This window comes from Branchiostoma lanceolatum, chromosome 7, assembly GCF_035083965.1.
Source record: "Branchiostoma lanceolatum isolate klBraLanc5 chromosome 7, klBraLanc5.hap2, whole genome shotgun sequence".
NCBI classification, from domain to species: domain Eukaryota; kingdom Metazoa; phylum Chordata; class Leptocardii; order Amphioxiformes; family Branchiostomatidae; genus Branchiostoma; species Branchiostoma lanceolatum.
The window spans coordinates 19,341,079-19,357,635 of NC_089728.1; the positions used below are offsets into that span (position 1 = coordinate 19,341,079).

A 16,557-nucleotide genomic window follows, 5' to 3' on the forward strand; every position below is an offset into this window, starting at 1 on the left:
ATTTGCGTGGTTTTTAATTCGCGGTAGGGAGAAAATGCAGTGTTCGCGGTGGTTTTAATAAGTTTGCGTTTGAAACAATAATAGTGCTACAGTCATAGGTGGGCAAAATGTTTCGCGTTGGTTTTAAGTTCACCATGAAAACCTCGAACATAAAGCCACTGCGAACATTTCTGCATTTACAGTTTTGGACGTGGTGACGAAAAATACTTTTCTTGGCCATAGCTTAGTGATAAGTTTTATTGTAAGTTCATGCCCCGGTGGGCTAAATTCAAATACATGGTAGAAACATGAGGGAAAACATACATGCGTCAGTGAACTGTGACTGACTTTGTTGTAACAATAGGCTACTAATACTAAATACGAATGTTGGCTACACGCACATTAACAATGTGGAGTAGACATTTGATTCATACATTTATTCATCACAATATTAGTTAGGAATTCCAAACGAGGAGCTAGTTTTTTTCTTCAAAACTGTCGAAACTTCTTTTATATGTGAGTCTAAAATGCATTGTTTTCGATATTAACTTATTTCTATCTTTCTTACATATTGTTAACTTCGCCAAGAAGGTTATGTTTTCGGTAGCGTACTTTGTATGTATGTATGTGTGTGTGTGTGTGGATAAAGAGCATAACTCGAGAAGGCATGTATAGATTGTCTTGATATTTGGTTTGTTGGTAGGTCTTGATAAGACCTAGAAGTGATTGGATTGGCGGCTTGTTACGGTACTGCAGTGGAACTTCCTGTTTTGATATCTCATGTTCTGGACATGCCATGGTCGTTATTGGTAGATAGCTCTTGGGCCAGAGAGTAAGTGGTATAGGTTTGGGCCCCTTAGTGGCTTTTTTTAATTGCAGGAGCAGGTTTTGCTTCAGACTTTAAGAATAACCCAAGAAGGGGTTAATGGGTGGTCATGATTTTTGGTATGTAGAAATCTTTAGTGATAATTTACATAATCATATACAAATTATGCACAACAGCATCGAATTTGCATAATAAGATACTAATTATGTAAATCCGATTCTTATCTGCAAAATTAATAAGGACATTTTATAAACCCGCTGCGTTCGATGATAGGAACATTCAAACATTTGTGAGGCAGTGAGGAATGTTGATAGATGGAAAATATGCGAATGAAAACCTCATTCGCATGAGAAAGTACTATAATAACTCCATAGTGGTAAATGATAGGAATTTCATACTTGCAGCTTCAGGAAGCTAAAGAAAGGTGAACATTCGATATCAGACTCTAATCATGCTAATCAGGGCCTTATTTGTATAATTTATGAGGAAACGCTACAGTCATAAGCCTTTTATGCTAAAATTCTTTTTATTTTGAACAACTTGTTTCATTGGGGTAGAAAAGAAAATCTCAACTGATACAGTTTATGCAAATGAGGACCTTATTTGCACAGGCTGTCTGTGGAAAGTATAACTCGAGAAGTTGCGGACGGATCTCTATAATATTTGGCAGGTAGGTGGTAGAGAACATGATCAACTGATGATTATTTGTGCAAATAAGGACATTATTTGCATAATCAATGAGAGAAATTCATGATACGCCATATGTAAAAAGATATTCTAACTTATGGTAAGAATACATAATGATTATTTTACCTGTCCAAAGACGTTTCGTTTATCTTCGTCTTCTGGTGGAATGTCTAAGAAGTGGTAAATTGAAATAGTCCAATCTTATCTTACGTTCCTTTTAGAAATTCTTGTATGCGGTTGTGAAGTCAACCCATACCCATGGACAGAGGAAGGGGGTTCGGCTACCGAGGTCGTGGCCGTGGACGAGGCAACTTTGGCGGGAGGGGTGGACAGCGTGGTGGAGGGAGGGGCAGAGGAGGTGGCGGACAGTACAACAGGACAAGGTGGGTGTTACAAGGCAATTTCATCAACAAGAAATGATACGTTTATTATCTCCATGAAAAAAAAGAAGATTTTTGCGTGTGCTTGCGTGTGTTTGAGTGTGTGTATGTTTGTGCGTCCGGATGCTTAAAGTCAGCATAACTGAAGAACGTCTAATTGGATCGTAATGATATTTGGCATGTGGGTAGGTGTTGGGAGGAAAAAGGTCATGGTCGATTTTGGGCCCCCTGGTATGTGTCAATGAAACTGCATTGGCGTTTTTGTCAAAATCTTCCAAGGAGAATAACTGAAGACAGGAACGACATATTTTCATGTTATTTGATATGTAGGTGTCTCGCCAATTGGAAATGAAACTAGCCAATGTGTATACCTAAAATCCTGCCGTTTTACTAATGTTGCATCATTTTGTATGAATATTTTCTGAAATAGGCCAAGTTGGCTGTTATGGAAAGGATGTTCGGTGTACAAAATATAAAAAAAGTGTAAATAAGTTGGTTCTAAACGTGACTGAAAATCCAAATCTTCTATATTCTGAACAATAACAATAATTCTAAGCTCTCTGTCTTAGGAATTTTTTTGATTTCTCATTCAAATTATTTCTACGACCGAAAATTGGACGAAAAATACATTTTTTTTACACTCAAACACCTGTAATTCAAAATTTCCGCCGTATCAAAAAAATCCCTTAGACACAAGCCTGGGGATATTAGTTCTCGAAAATTTAAGACGTTGATGAGTGAGTTTGAACGCACATTGCTCGAGTTTTTCATACCACTTTGGAATGATGTCAAGCCTCACGGCCGGATAGAGGGAGGGGGTACTTGATCCTTTTGGCGCGGATTTACAGTGAAAACCTGCATATGACCGCGAGTGACCCCGAATAGAGCGCACGTTCTATTCGAATACGTCACTTCGAACATAATAGAATGTTGTTCAAATTCTAAAAAAGTCTGGAAATTTTGCACCCATATTTGACCATCGTGTACTTTTCAGTATGGACAGGCTGCTGAGGAATAAGAAATCATGTGCACGTGGATGTCAGTAGTGTAAGTGGGACGGGGCCATCAATATGTTGGTGGAGGGACAGAGCTTGGGCATAAATGAGGGGAAGGAAAGGTGCAAAGCGTGGGAATTATTAATAGGAAGGAAATTAAGGTGCAGAGAGTAGGAGTTGCCTGATTGATCGCTTTAGGCGTTTATGTAACTAGGCATCATCTGACTTCTTGGTGGGAGTCACGAGATGTCATACATTTAATGGTGGGGTGATGGTGTAATTAAATTCCCATGCTTCGCACCTTTCTTGCCCGTTATTAATTCCCACGCTTTGCCCCTCATCTGCCCCTCTACCAAAATATTAGTAGTCCGGTTCACCTAGTATACTACTTATGTCTGTCACAGTGTGTGTTTGGGGGGCTGTCTGCCTTTGTTTTTGTAATTCCCCATACAATCCAAAATGTTGCGTTACCATACATCCGCAGACCTGCTGTTTTTGTCTTTGAGACTGGAATAATAACAAAGCAGCCTGGGTAAGGGTGTGACGTCTGCCTTCTCTAGCCTGGAGACCATACCATCGGGAGCTCATTGGTATCTCTACGGCACTGGGAGTGATGCCCGCCCGCCCAGACAGTTTAGCCCGCTCGGGGGTTGTTGTACAGCTCACCCGCGAAACTCTCTATGGCAACTAAGTAGACAGGCTGACAGAAACGGTTCAATATAGCAGACTGGGCCCGGTAAAACACCCCTAATTAAGCCTGCCCGTAGGGATTGGGACCGGGCTAGCCTTCTCAGACTGCCTCGTTCATGTATGTCTGACAGGTATGGACAGGGGCCGACCAATGGCAACTCCGACAGACGGCGGGAGCGGATCATCATACCTATCGGGTACCGGAAGTTGCAGGAACTGTGCGAAAAGGACCCAAAAGAGGTTGGTACTACAGAAATGTATGACAAAATGTACAACATGAAGTTTAGTATTTTATACAACATTCACTTATTTCGGTTTAAACAATTATGTTTCTACATCACTCCCTGCAACTTGAGTGAGGATACGCCATACCGTTTGGAAGTTATTATAGGCGAATTAGCCTCCCCCAGTCCTAGATATCCCCCCAAGAAGCCCAGTCTAGATAGGGTTAATATAAAAAGAATTCCTGCTGTTGAACGTCACTGACGAAAAACAGTAGATGCTATCTGAAACGTCTGTTTGTAAAACGTATCCAGTTGCTTGAGGAAATCTTGAGTAACCCTTGCCGTCAATAAAAGATTGGATATATTGACAGTTCTGAAGTCGTAAGATTTAATGTAATTTTAATTAGAGTTATTAGAGTAAGGTGCAGCAAATCTCATTCCTATACTGTCTGAACCAAAAAACGACATATCATATGTATGTATCTTCCCGTCACTTTTATCATCTTGCATTAAACTGTGCAAAAAGACTTCAGATATTTTATGACATATGTCACAGGTCGTCCTGACGTTAGTGGAGCGGACTAGCGGATGTAAGGAACTGCTGGACGAGACCACCATCAGAAAAGACCTGGTGGCTTTACTACTCCACGTTCTTGCACGAGCATGCGATTGTTTGTCATCTCCTGGTATGTAAAAGCATACATGTTTTTATTTTATCATATAGCTAACTTTCTTCACAGCGTGTTACGTGGAATACTTGTAGATTGGCCACAGCGAGTTCATGGAGGATCAAGGGGGGGGGGGTGCTACCACCTCAAGCGGTTATAACCGGATAAGCTGCATGTAGACATTGTCATCTTTCTCCAAAGTAACACCTATTTTCAATGACTGACATAACTCCCTCTCTTCCCTTTCTCAGAGAACACCATGAAGCTTATGGTGATGGTCCGTAACTCCAAGTTCCTGACCCGGGCTCTCACGACGTACTTCGCTGCAATGCCGACAGATATTACCGACCATCGCCAGCTTCATTTCAGAGAACCGATCAAACATGCACTTCGGGTGTTCCGTGAGCTCATGGACAGGTCACCGAGCTCTTACATACAGGTAAGTCATTTGGGTATACGTACACATTGGTGTTTTTCAGGTTCATATGTTCATGAGAAATGTGGAAAACCCTCCATGAAAAAACAGAGGTAAATTCAACGAGTTCTATGAAGCGGGTTCAGCCCTTCGTAGGAGAATGAAGAGCATTAACCCTCTTCAGACGGGCTGGCATATTTTACAAAATTCCCTAAGTTTTCAGGTTTTCTTGTTAAACCACACATATTTTCTTACACTAACTACATCTTATGTGAGTTCATGTAACTTGTATGGTAAAATGTTAATTAATTATGCTAATTTGATGACGTCCTAGTTCAAAACCCAAGATGGCGGACCATATTAATAGCTTTGGTATAAACAATCAATTGTCCCCTCAAAATCGTTAATACCTGGTATTTTTTATACAGATAACATTCAAATAGATGGTTTAGTCTATTTTCATTTTGTTTCATTGTGTTTTGGCGTTATTTGCTGAAAATATTGTATTTTTGAAAATTCAAGATGGCGGACCCAAGATGGCGGATATCGGAAAGATATATCACTTCACTTTATGACGTCATTTTGACATCAATGCTGTTGCTATTGGCAACAAAAGACTAAGCAGACATTAATGTTCTGTTATTCACAATTTCCGTTAAGAATTTGTTGCATGCCTTTGAGTTTTATTGGAATACCCTATTTTTTCGGTTCCAGCCAATAAAGTCACGTAAATGACGTAATAATTACGTCAAGATACGTCATCTTAACACCAAAGCTGCCATATGTCACATGAATTAATTATACATCATCCTCTGAAAATTTAGTGGTCATACAATAAGTAGTTTAGGAGTTACAGGGGTCTGAACAGGAGGTCCTCAAAAGACTCCCCCCCCCCGTCCCAGGATGACCAAAAAAGCCCGGTCTGAATAGGGTTAAAAATCATGCATGCTGGAATGTCACATTAAACATTGTAACTGTAATTGTAACTGACAAAGCACTGGCAATAATAGTATTGCTACATCAAATATCTAAGTTTTACGTCAAAAGTATATGGTAATATTCTTACAGGTAGTAGCACCACTGGCAGTGTTAGGAACTACCATTAACACTCTAAGGACAATAAGCGCTGTTGTGGACGACGACTTAGAGACAAGGTTGGAAGAGGTTGAATCGCGAAAAGACGCCATTATTGACCTCAAGCGCAAAGGAGCAGTCTTAAAAGACGACGACGGAACGCTTGCCACGCGCTTGGACCGGCAACTTCAGCTCGAGACCCCTCCAGACGATTTCAGGGAACTGACGGTCATTCCAACTTTCGAAGACATCCACACCGACAAGGAACCCTTCCTTCGCCCCAACATCGTCCGTGGCCGATACGCAGACGTGGATACGTATCTGGACGTCCAGTTCAGGCTGCTGCGAGAAGATTTCATACGGCCACTACGAGAAGGTATTTCCGAGTTCCTCGACATGCGCACACGTGGATTGGGCCATGACCGCAGGCTCCAAGACATCCGAGTCTACCATGACGTCCATGTTGTTCACCCGATCTGCACAACGAGTGGTATAATTTACAGGATGCAGTTCGACGCTGCAAGACTCCGAGGGGTCCGTTGGCGGTCCACAAAGAGGCTCATCTTTGGCTCTCTTCTCTGCCTCTCCAAAGACGAGTTCAAGACCATGTTCTTCGCCACGGTCGCAGAACGCGACGAGAAAGAGCTCCAACAAGGGTGCGTGCAGATTCGTTTCGAACAGAACCACGTAGACGCATCAGCCATTAGTCCCACTGACAAGTTCATCATGGTGGAGACATCTGCCTACTTCGAAGCCTACCGACACGTCCTGAAAGGTCTTCAAGAGGTTAAAGGGGATACAATGCCATTTACCAAGTACATCGTGGACTGCGACTGTGCGAACGGCGTGGATCCACCAGCCTATCTGCAAGGAAGATACGGGGAGGTCAACTATGACCTCAGGGCTCTAGTTGAGACCCCTACAGACATGTCAGAAGTAATGGTGAGACGTCCTGCAAGTGCGAGGCCATGGTTCATGTACATGGCTGGCTCCGATGTTGAAGAATCAGACGACTCAGACGATGGTAAGGATGCTGCTGATTTGAACGATAGCAACAATCCACAGCTTGCTAAAGCCAGGTCAGTTCCCATCCTTAGGGACGACATGTGGCCTTCTGCTGATGCTCTGCATCTTGACGAGTCCCAATACCGTGCCGTGAAGATGGCGCTGACTAAAGAGTTCTCTGTCATCCAGGGCCCACCGGGAACCGGGAAGACATACATCGGGCTCAAGATCGTTCAGGCTCTGCTAGAGAACAAGAACGTTTGGATGAGGAATCAAGATCTGATGAACAGCCCGACTAGGCCCATCCTGGTGGTCTGTTATACAAATCATGCCCTTGATCAGTTCCTCGAAGGCATTTCTGAATTCCACTCAATAGGCATTGTGAGAGTGGGAGGGCAAAGTCGCAGTGATAAGATGGAGCAGTTTAATCTGAAGACCATCAAGTTCAGCCATAGGATGTCAAGAGACGTCCCTAGATATATTCACGAAGGTGCTTCGGAGGCAAGGGACGATATGGAAGATCTCCGGCAAGACATGGAGATGGCTGTGGCACAGATGATGGCCACGCAAAGGGGACTCCTTCATGAACATGCTCTGACGCCCTTAATAAACGACAAACACAGAGAATCATTGATGAATATGCCGCTCATGGTCAATGACAATAGACGGGCCAGGGTAGGGGAGAAGTCCGGCTCCGTAATCGTTCAGTGGCTTGGTCTGAAGGGGAATGTGTTTATACTGCCAGGTGGGGACAAACAAAAACAACATGAAGAAAAAGAAGGGATGGAAGAGGAGGAGGAAAAGGAAGAGATTAACGTAATGGAAGAAGCAGAATTGGCGGAGCAACATCGACGTCTTGACAACGATAATGACCAAAGAGGGAAGGCCAAGCGGAAAGTCCGTGAATACGTACACGTGGACCTCGCGCTTGATGTCGAAGCCCTAGAACTTGAAGAGCATCATGCCAGGCAATATGGTCAATGGCAGGTACAGACCAATGCGAAGAAGAGGAAACAGAAAGTGAAGCACGAGCTCAGCAAGACGGACATGATGACTGACGCCGAAGTTAGGTGTATCCAAAATGTCTGGACGCTGCAGCTGCTGAACCGATGGCGCCTGTATCGTTACTGGGTGGCCAGGTACTGTGCCAACTTAAAGGAGTCCATCAGAGAATATGAACGAGGATACGCACGTGCAGCCAAGCGTCTCATGGAGTTTCAGAGCCAAGAAGACGGTGAGATTATGAAAAAAGCAACTGTCATCGGAATGACCACCACGGGTGCTGCCAGATACCGATCGGTCCTACAAGACATCAAGCCTGCTATCATCGTTGTGGAGGAAGCTGCAGAAGTTCTGGAAGCCCACATCGTCACAACACTGTCTCAGCAATGCCAACATCTTATCCTCATCGGGGATCACCAACAGCTCCGTCCCAACCCAACCGTCTACCAACTGGCGAAGAAATACAACATGGATATCTCTCTCTTTGAGCGAATGGTCAAGAACGACATGCAGTGTCAGCGGCTTCAGTCACAGCATCGCATGCGGCCAGAGTTCGCACGTCTCCTGACACCGCATATCTACGAGTCGCTGGACAACCACGAATCGGTGCTCAACTTCGAGAACATCAAGGGCGTCTCGTCCAACATGTTCTTCGTAGATCACGGCTACTCGGAAGCACACGACAGCGACACTAAGAGCCGGTCCAACATGCACGAGGCTCAATTCATGGCCAGCTTCTGTCGCTACCTTCTTCAGCAAGGGTACAGCCCGTCACAGATTACCATCCTCACCACCTACACGGGCCAACTCTTCAACTTCAAGAACGTCATGAAGCACCCAGTCTTCAAAGGTGTGCGCGTCTCCGCTGTGGACAACTTTCAGGGAGAGGAGAATGACATCATCCTGCTATCACTGGTGCGGAGCAATGACGAGGGCAACGTTGGCTTTCTCAAGGTGAGCTAATGGCAATAATTCATGATGGTTCTTTGATATTTACATGTAGTTGATGCTTACGTTTTTGTGATCTCACGTTGCCAATAAGACATCGTCGATCCTGCCGACATCGCCATTGTTAGATTTAAAGGTCCGTTTACCATCAGACGAACACGCAATGATATATCTGCAAACTACATTTTATTCAACTAACAGGACACTGCTTGGGCCCCTGTCTCCGGTCAACTTGCCGATAACTGACACCAGACCTCTCCCAGCCCAGAGCTCTATACCCCATGGGTTCTGGGCAATGCCATTCTCTGGTGTCGGGGGTGACACTTATCATAACAGTATGTTCTTGACTATAATTGTTTTTTCTTTCTAGGTTGAAAACCGTGTTTGTGTGGCTCTTTCTCGAGCGAAGAAAGGTTTCTACGCCATTGGCAACCTGACAATGCTGTCCCAGACTAGCACCTTGTGGAGCAAGGTAATTTACAATGTAAAACGTTAGTTGGTACACGTTTGAAATTCGTTTAAGACTGTTACATTCCAAGGTTTTTCACTATGTTTGATGCCTCTTACGATTTTGTCGCTTTCTTTCCAGATCATCCAAGAACTGCGAGAGCAAAGCTGTGTGGGCAGGCACCTCATGCTGTGCTGCCAAAACCACCCAGACACCAGCATCATGGCAGTCACTGAAAAAGACTTTGAAAAGGCACCTGCTGGTGGCTGCATGCGTCCCTGTGATTTCAGGCGAGTAAACAGACTTTCGAGAATCCTACCAAAGCAATACTTGAACTGGGAGCTGAATTCTTCATCGATTGTGTTTTTCATTTTTTCATAACTTTTGATAATGATCCCGTTTGTCTTTGCTATACAGGCTGACGTGTGGCCATGTCTGCGCAAGCGCATGTCACCCAACAGACCCTGAACACGAAGAGTACATGTGCAAGAAGCCTTGTGGGAATGTCTTATGTGACCTCGGCCATAAGTGTCCGAAGCGCTGTTATGAGACCTGTGACGCCTGCCAGGTGCTTTTAGAAAAGACCATCCCCAAATGTCAACACAAACAGATGGTCCCATGCTCTACATCTCCATCTGAATTCATATGCCGGATACCGTGTGAGAAGACCCTCCCCTGTAATCACACATGCAAGAACATGTGTGGACAGGAGTGCAGCATTCCCTGCATGATAGAGGTAACACATCAGCTCACCTGTGGCCACAGCATGAAGGCGGCCTGCTCGGCTAAAGAAGACGACCTAGTCTGCATGGAGGTGGTAACGCATCAGCTCACCTGTGGACACAGCATCCAGGCAGTCTGTTCAGCTAAAGAAGACGACCTAGTCTGCATGGAGGTGACAATACATCAGCTCACCTGTGACCATACGATTCAGGCAGCCTGTTCGGCTAAAAAAGACGACCTAGTCTGCGTGGAAGAGATAACACATCAGCTCACTTGTGGTCATACCATTCAGGCAGTCTGCTCGGCTAAAGGAAACGACCTGGTCTGCAACACTCCGTGTACACAATTGCTGAAGTGCGAGCACCCCTGCGCTGGTACATGCGGTCGCTGTAAGCAAGGAAGGTTACACCAACAGTGCACACATCATTGTAATCGGCTGCTCGTCTGCTCCCACCAGTGCACGGCATCCTGCACACAGGATTGTCCCCCGTGTACCAAACCTTGTGAGAACCGCTGCGTCCATAGTCGTTGCCAACACGACTGCGGAAAGCCATGCGTCCCGTGTTATAAGCCCTGTGAGTGGAGATGCAGACATCACAAGTGTGACAAGCCCTGTAGTGAACCTTGCGACCGTCCACGATGTGACCAGCCCTGCCAAAAGACCCGACGCTGTGACAAGTGCAAGAAAGACCAGCCATGCATTGGTATGTGTGGGGAACCATGTCCGGACAAGTGCCGCGTTTGTGACCGTGAAGAGATGACAGAGACTTTCTTCGGAACCGAGGAGGAAGACGACGCCCGATTCGTGCAGCTGGAGGACTGCGGTCACGTGCTAGAGGTCAGCGGTCTGGACCAGTGGATGGACACCAGCGACATAAACATCCAACTGGGAACCTGCCCGAAATGCAAGACACCAATACGACGCAATCTGCGCTACGGAAACATTATCAAGAAGACGCTGGCAATGATAGAGAAGGTCAAGAGGAAGTGGTACAACGACGACGTTCAAAGGGCACAAACGGCAAGCACTGCCCGAAGGCTGATGGGAGAGCTCCGATACGATATTGACCTGGTCACGTACTGCACTGAGACCTCAGAGGATCTCCTTCGGCAAATGCAAAGCCATCGTCTGTTCTCATTGAACCAGGTGGCTATGTATGAAAATAAAGTCCTCTTCTTGAAGAGACTTGCCAAACTTCAGAGAGAGAGAAGACTACAAATTCGTGTCTATGGACGGAAAGATTTCATTGAACGTCATTTCAAGGGAATAAAGAAGGAGATCAAAGAGATGGAAGAGTGGCTATGCCGCCGAACGGCCCGTGTGGGGGAACAGGTAAGGCCAGAATTATCTGCACTACACTTGGCTACCTTAGCAAAATGATGTAGTTTTTGTCACAAGACATCAATCTCTTTACAATTGATAGTATAGGATTTCCGTCATTGCTGTCTGTTTTAGTCACCTGGCGTTCATAACAAGATGGGTTCTGTTCACAGGAGTGGGAGGAGTTCGGAAGAGAGACGACTCGACTGAAATACCTCCTGAAGCTCCGCGTCCTGCAGGTGGAGCTCTGGAAGAAGGGAATTAGCCTGGACGACAAGGCCAAGGAGAGCCTCATCCGTGCGAAACGCAGGCTGACCGACCTCAAACCTTTCACCGCGATCAGAGAGGTTCTGGTCAAACAAGCTATGAAGAAGGTCGAAGCGCTGATGCCTAGACTAAGCCTAGCCCCGCTCGGCCTCTACGAGGGGCCAGTTCAAGTGGTGAAGGCCAGTGGACTGACCCAAGGACACTGGTACGCCTGTCGCAACGGACATGTGTACGCCATTGGAAACCTTGGAGGAGCTACGATGGTAAGCATTGATTTGCATATCTTTTGTTAGCACAGCAAATTTTTAGCATCTTGTTTGTTTAAATGGTAAAAAGCTATTACGGTATCAGGGCTTTACTCCGTTAAAAACAGTCTATTTCAACTGTTCTCGACAGGAAAGCCCTTGCCCGGAGTGTCGTCCAAGCATCGGAGGAGTTCGCCACAGGCTTCGTCAGCTACAGGCTTCGGTCGGACAACCTTCTGGCACCGAAGATCGACGGAGCGAGGCACGCCGTCTAGTCCGAGCCGATAAGGCCACATTGGAGAAAGTCTACGGCTTGAAATTCGACGACTAAGTGACAAAGGCTTGTTATCTAAACACCACAATCTAAAACCATGCGTAGTTATTTGGTGCCATCTAAAAGAGATTGTTGAGAACATGAACTAATCAGCGTAGGTTATCAACTAGTGTGCTTTAAGAATGGTTTATTAACTAGTGCGGTTTATTATCTTGTGTGGCTTCTTAACAAGTGTGCTTAACTAACTAGTGTGCTTTAATAACCTTACACTGTAGGTGCCGTGAAAGACTTCCGATTTAGAGCACGCTCACTGCCAAATGCTTTAATGTAGCAGAAAACTAGACAGGCTCAATTTAGACCAATGCTTAAACTTCTAGAAATACGGTGTGATGTTGATGTACAAATATTTTGAGTACTTGGGCATCCTCAAAACAATACGATGTTTTAAGGCTACAAAAAAACTTTGATTTTTGCCTAACTTTGAGACGCAAAAACGTCCCGAGCTGTAAAATGTATCTGCTTGAAATATATACAACATATAGATACATAGAATAGCTACAAAATAAATGCTTGCAAAGTATTTGTGATATTGATCATAATTGATGCAGAAGGTTTCTTCTTCTTTTACGTTTAATAAACTTTAGTAGTACAATCTAGTATTTTCTTCAATCAGGTTATCTGTTTTAGATTCTAGGACAATGTGTCGCTCAGATCCAACGACTGTGAAACTTTGAGATCAACTAAATCTAGTATGCAACAATATAATCTTTCCAGGCAAGTGTTTGGAATATGAAGTCTTTTGTACGATTTTAATGTTCAGAAAGTAGTACAGTGTGATGTGCCTTGTGAACTTATACCATGGCGTCAATAAAGACAAGAGCTTTTTGTGATATTACCTTATTGTGTTCGTCGAAACCTAGTACACATGGATTAATAAACGTATTGATTAAGAACTTGAATTAAGTATCGTATATTGGTCTTGTCTGCCAGCATAATATTCCAGTCGGCCCAACCCCGTAAAAAGAAACGGTGTACAATAATGAATTGGACAGGCGTAAAACACTTCCACCGTTGGTGTACTGAGGAGGTCACGATGGTATGGTAACTATGTTTACTGGACTATATATAGGGCTGACCTTTAAGTTATGGCTGCCTATAAGAAAGCATGTTTAGATACACTAAGACAAGGCTTCATAGAAGTACTTACCCAAACTTCAATCTTAAAAATTCTTCTACACTGGAAAGTCACAAGGGTTTAGTTGATAACAATGCAAAGAAAATAGAGGGTTGTACATCTCAAACTCCGGGGAAAGCTGCCAGTTTCAAGGAAACCCTACTTTTGACCCCAGATTCCTGATGTATCCCTCCGCATGACTCAATAACTTACAAATATCCTTACGCCATAACTAAAATGGCAAACCAAAGAAACTTCAACCAAAATGGGGAAAGACCCTACCTGTTCCCTCTAACCCAGAAAGTCTCCAGATTGGGCAAAAAAATTCAAGGAAAAGGAGGTTTTAAAGATTTTAAGAAGGGACTATAAAGGAATTCAAAGATTGTGCACTCTACTGCGTAAGGTGACTTGGGGTCACCCCTATTGGTCGACAGGTGCCGCACTAGTCCCGTACAGAATGCTCAAATCTTCCACAGAGTCATGACCTGACGTCATTGTGATGTCACGTGCCATGGCAGTGTGTCCTGTCCGTACACGTCAGTGAGGACGATTTCCGTTTGGTTCGTATCTGCCGCGCAGAAATTTGCAGCGGCGCCGCTGGTATGCTCAGTTGTGAGAGTTTAACGGCTTTGAGCCGATTCTCGTTGATACAGCCTGTTTGCCTCTGATGTGGAATTATGTCTTTCTTCAACTAAATGGTCCGCATCTGACACACAGTAATTCACAGCGGCAGAGCTTGTATGTTCACGTACCGTGAGAGATTTACGATTGAAATCCGAATCCCGTTGGTACAGTGAATTCCCCGCTGCTACTCCGTAAGGCATTTCTGTCTCTTCAATTTCAGCATTCCCGATTTGAAAAGCAGGTTGTTCAGAGAGTTCTAGCACGTCTGTATCCACAGCTTGAGCTGCAGTCCCCTCATGGACTGGCAGAGGGGGCGGCGCTGCAGAGGCGTAGTGATGTTGAACCTCCTCATCTGCATCTGCTGCGTCATCGTTGTCGTAGTGATGAACCTGGGCTTCTGTAGTACCAACCGTGTACGCTGGAGGCGCTTCTGCCCTGCGGTGGAAATTGTATTGCGTGGCTCCAATTTTCATTGCCGGCCACTGAGATTCTTTCGAGCGCAGCCGCCGAAGGGGAAAGTCGCTCGTGTTCGTTTCTTCTTCTGTTGGGTCCTCGGTTAACTTGTGCAGATTGTGAAGAGGGATACAGACAGCCATGGCTTGTACCCCCGTCAGTAATGTTGTACTGACGGTATTGGTGCTAAGGTTTCCTCGTTTTCTGCTGCAATGAAATAACGCGATGCCAAAGAGTATCACAAGAATGGTGACAACAACAGTGGCAATGGTGAATAAGACGACGGGTTTTGCTTGTGAATTTGGGTTTCCAACAACACAGAACTTGTGATGAAAAGATGGTTTGAAGGCTATCCAGTAGGAACAACAGGATTCGTTCGAAAAAATCCAACAAATGTCTGTGTTGTTTTTACCCTGTGGTGAAAAATCGTTAGATGGGGACTTTGTCGTTTTTAGTTCCTGTCTCTCCTTTGCTCGCCGGTTAAGGCACAGCAGCATGTCCCAATAGTGTGTTCTGGTGCTGCCCGGCCTCTTCAGTACCTTTCTGTACATGCCGGAGTCTTCGGCGGTGAAATCTTCCACCCTGAGCGCTTCCGTGATAGACTCGACCAAGTGGTGCCCTGTAGGGGTGTTCCAGACGTAGGAAACTTGCACAGGTTTCTCGGACCTGTCAAGAAAAGGTAGATAAAAAGATAGATGCTCACTTACGTAGAATGTGTTGGGAAGAACACCGAAGCTTCTATGCCGACTTTTCATGAGGTAGAACTTTTCGACGAAGGAGTGGCTATGTACAGTTTTGATGGTGTAAGATGTCATTCTGGGCCACTCATCCAAGTCATCAATGTTCAACACATCATCTCGACTAACCTGCCCATTAGGGCAGCTCAAAGGGTTCCCCTGTAACTGGTAAGAAGCGGACGGATGTGCTGATTTTATGTCTCCAGGTATTTGACTGATGTTGTTGACCTTGAGCGACACTAACAAGAGTTGTTTACTCGGAATCAGCCTGATGGCCTGCATGGGAACCGCAGACAGTTTATTCCCGGAAAGTTCCAGGAACTCCAGACTTGCCAGACCGTGAAAGGCGCGTTCTGATATGGCAGAAATTAAGTTGTTTGGGAGGTAAAGGTCCAAAAGCGTGGCGAGGTCGGAAAAGATGAAGTCGTGAAGGGAAACGATGTAGTTTCTGTCCAGATCCAGAACACGAAGTTCACCCAGACGTTGGAATGTTTGTGGAGATATGTCGTTTACCCTGTTGTTGTCGATATACAGATACCGTATGCTCGGGGTGGTGTTGAATGAGCCGAGGTTGGATATTTTGTTGTCTGATAGCCTGACAGTAAGGGCGTCTGGCGTGATGGAGTCTATCGGGACGTGCGTTAAGTTACGACCGGTATAATGAAAGGTCTTCCCAGCAGTTGTAGTCAGTAGAGTCAAAATGAAAAAGGACGTCGCAGATTCCATATTCAGTAGTCGTGTCGGTATAGTAGGCAGACGAAGACTCTCTACGACAAGAAAGAAACAAACAATAAATGTAGATATTTAAGAAAATTCCTTATTCAGACACTGACTACTCTGACATAGTACGCAGAACAGAACGTACTTCCATTCCATTGAATGATTGACACAAAATCTACCGGTATGAAAAGCCACTGTAACTGGGACGTAAAGCCATTTTTCTTTGTATCACGGTATGGTTTACTATCTCCCTTTAAGATGGACACATTCAACGTATCTTTTCAGTATTCCCCAATGTCCAGTGCATCACAGAATCTATAAGTTACCTACCAATTGTGCAGGCTTGAGCTGACTTTTGGTCCAGCATCCCTCTTGGCTTGTACAATACCGTCTGTCTCGAAGCCTCTGGTAGAAAATAGCTGTTCCAGATTAACATGATGCAATTGCAGCAAGCTCTCGCCCGCGATCGTCCCATTGGTCAGAAAAAGATCGTGTGTTGTTTTTCTTATGTATAAAACAACTTCGGCAACTAGATTATGGACAGCCGGCACGTATTATACCGTGCACAACAACACGTGTTTTGAAAGACAATCTACTGACGAAGGAATTCTGTTTGATTGGTGTCTTGTCTCTCATGACCAGATAAAACAATTGAATTAACAACCTTGCTTTTCGATT

At 44.7% G+C, this 16,557-nt stretch overlaps 1 protein-coding gene across 1 annotated transcript; it reads left to right on the forward strand.

Annotated features, from left to right (window-relative positions):
- The first annotated feature begins 1,736 nt into the window (after window positions 1–1,736).
- Window positions 1,737–12,744, forward strand: LOC136438059 (NFX1-type zinc finger-containing protein 1-like). Its single transcript, XM_066432726.1, has 10 exons — window positions 1,737–1,875; window positions 3,689–3,797; window positions 4,338–4,467; window positions 4,701–4,888; window positions 5,933–8,899; window positions 9,264–9,365; window positions 9,483–9,631; window positions 9,759–11,397; window positions 11,559–11,915; window positions 12,049–12,744. Exons 1-10 carry the CDS (start codon window positions 1,751–1,753, stop codon window positions 12,226–12,228), a joined length of 5,946 nt encoding a protein of 1,981 aa, XP_066288823.1. The 5' UTR covers window positions 1,737–1,750; the 3' UTR covers window positions 12,229–12,744.
- Window positions 12,745–16,557: the final 3,813 nt, after the last annotated feature.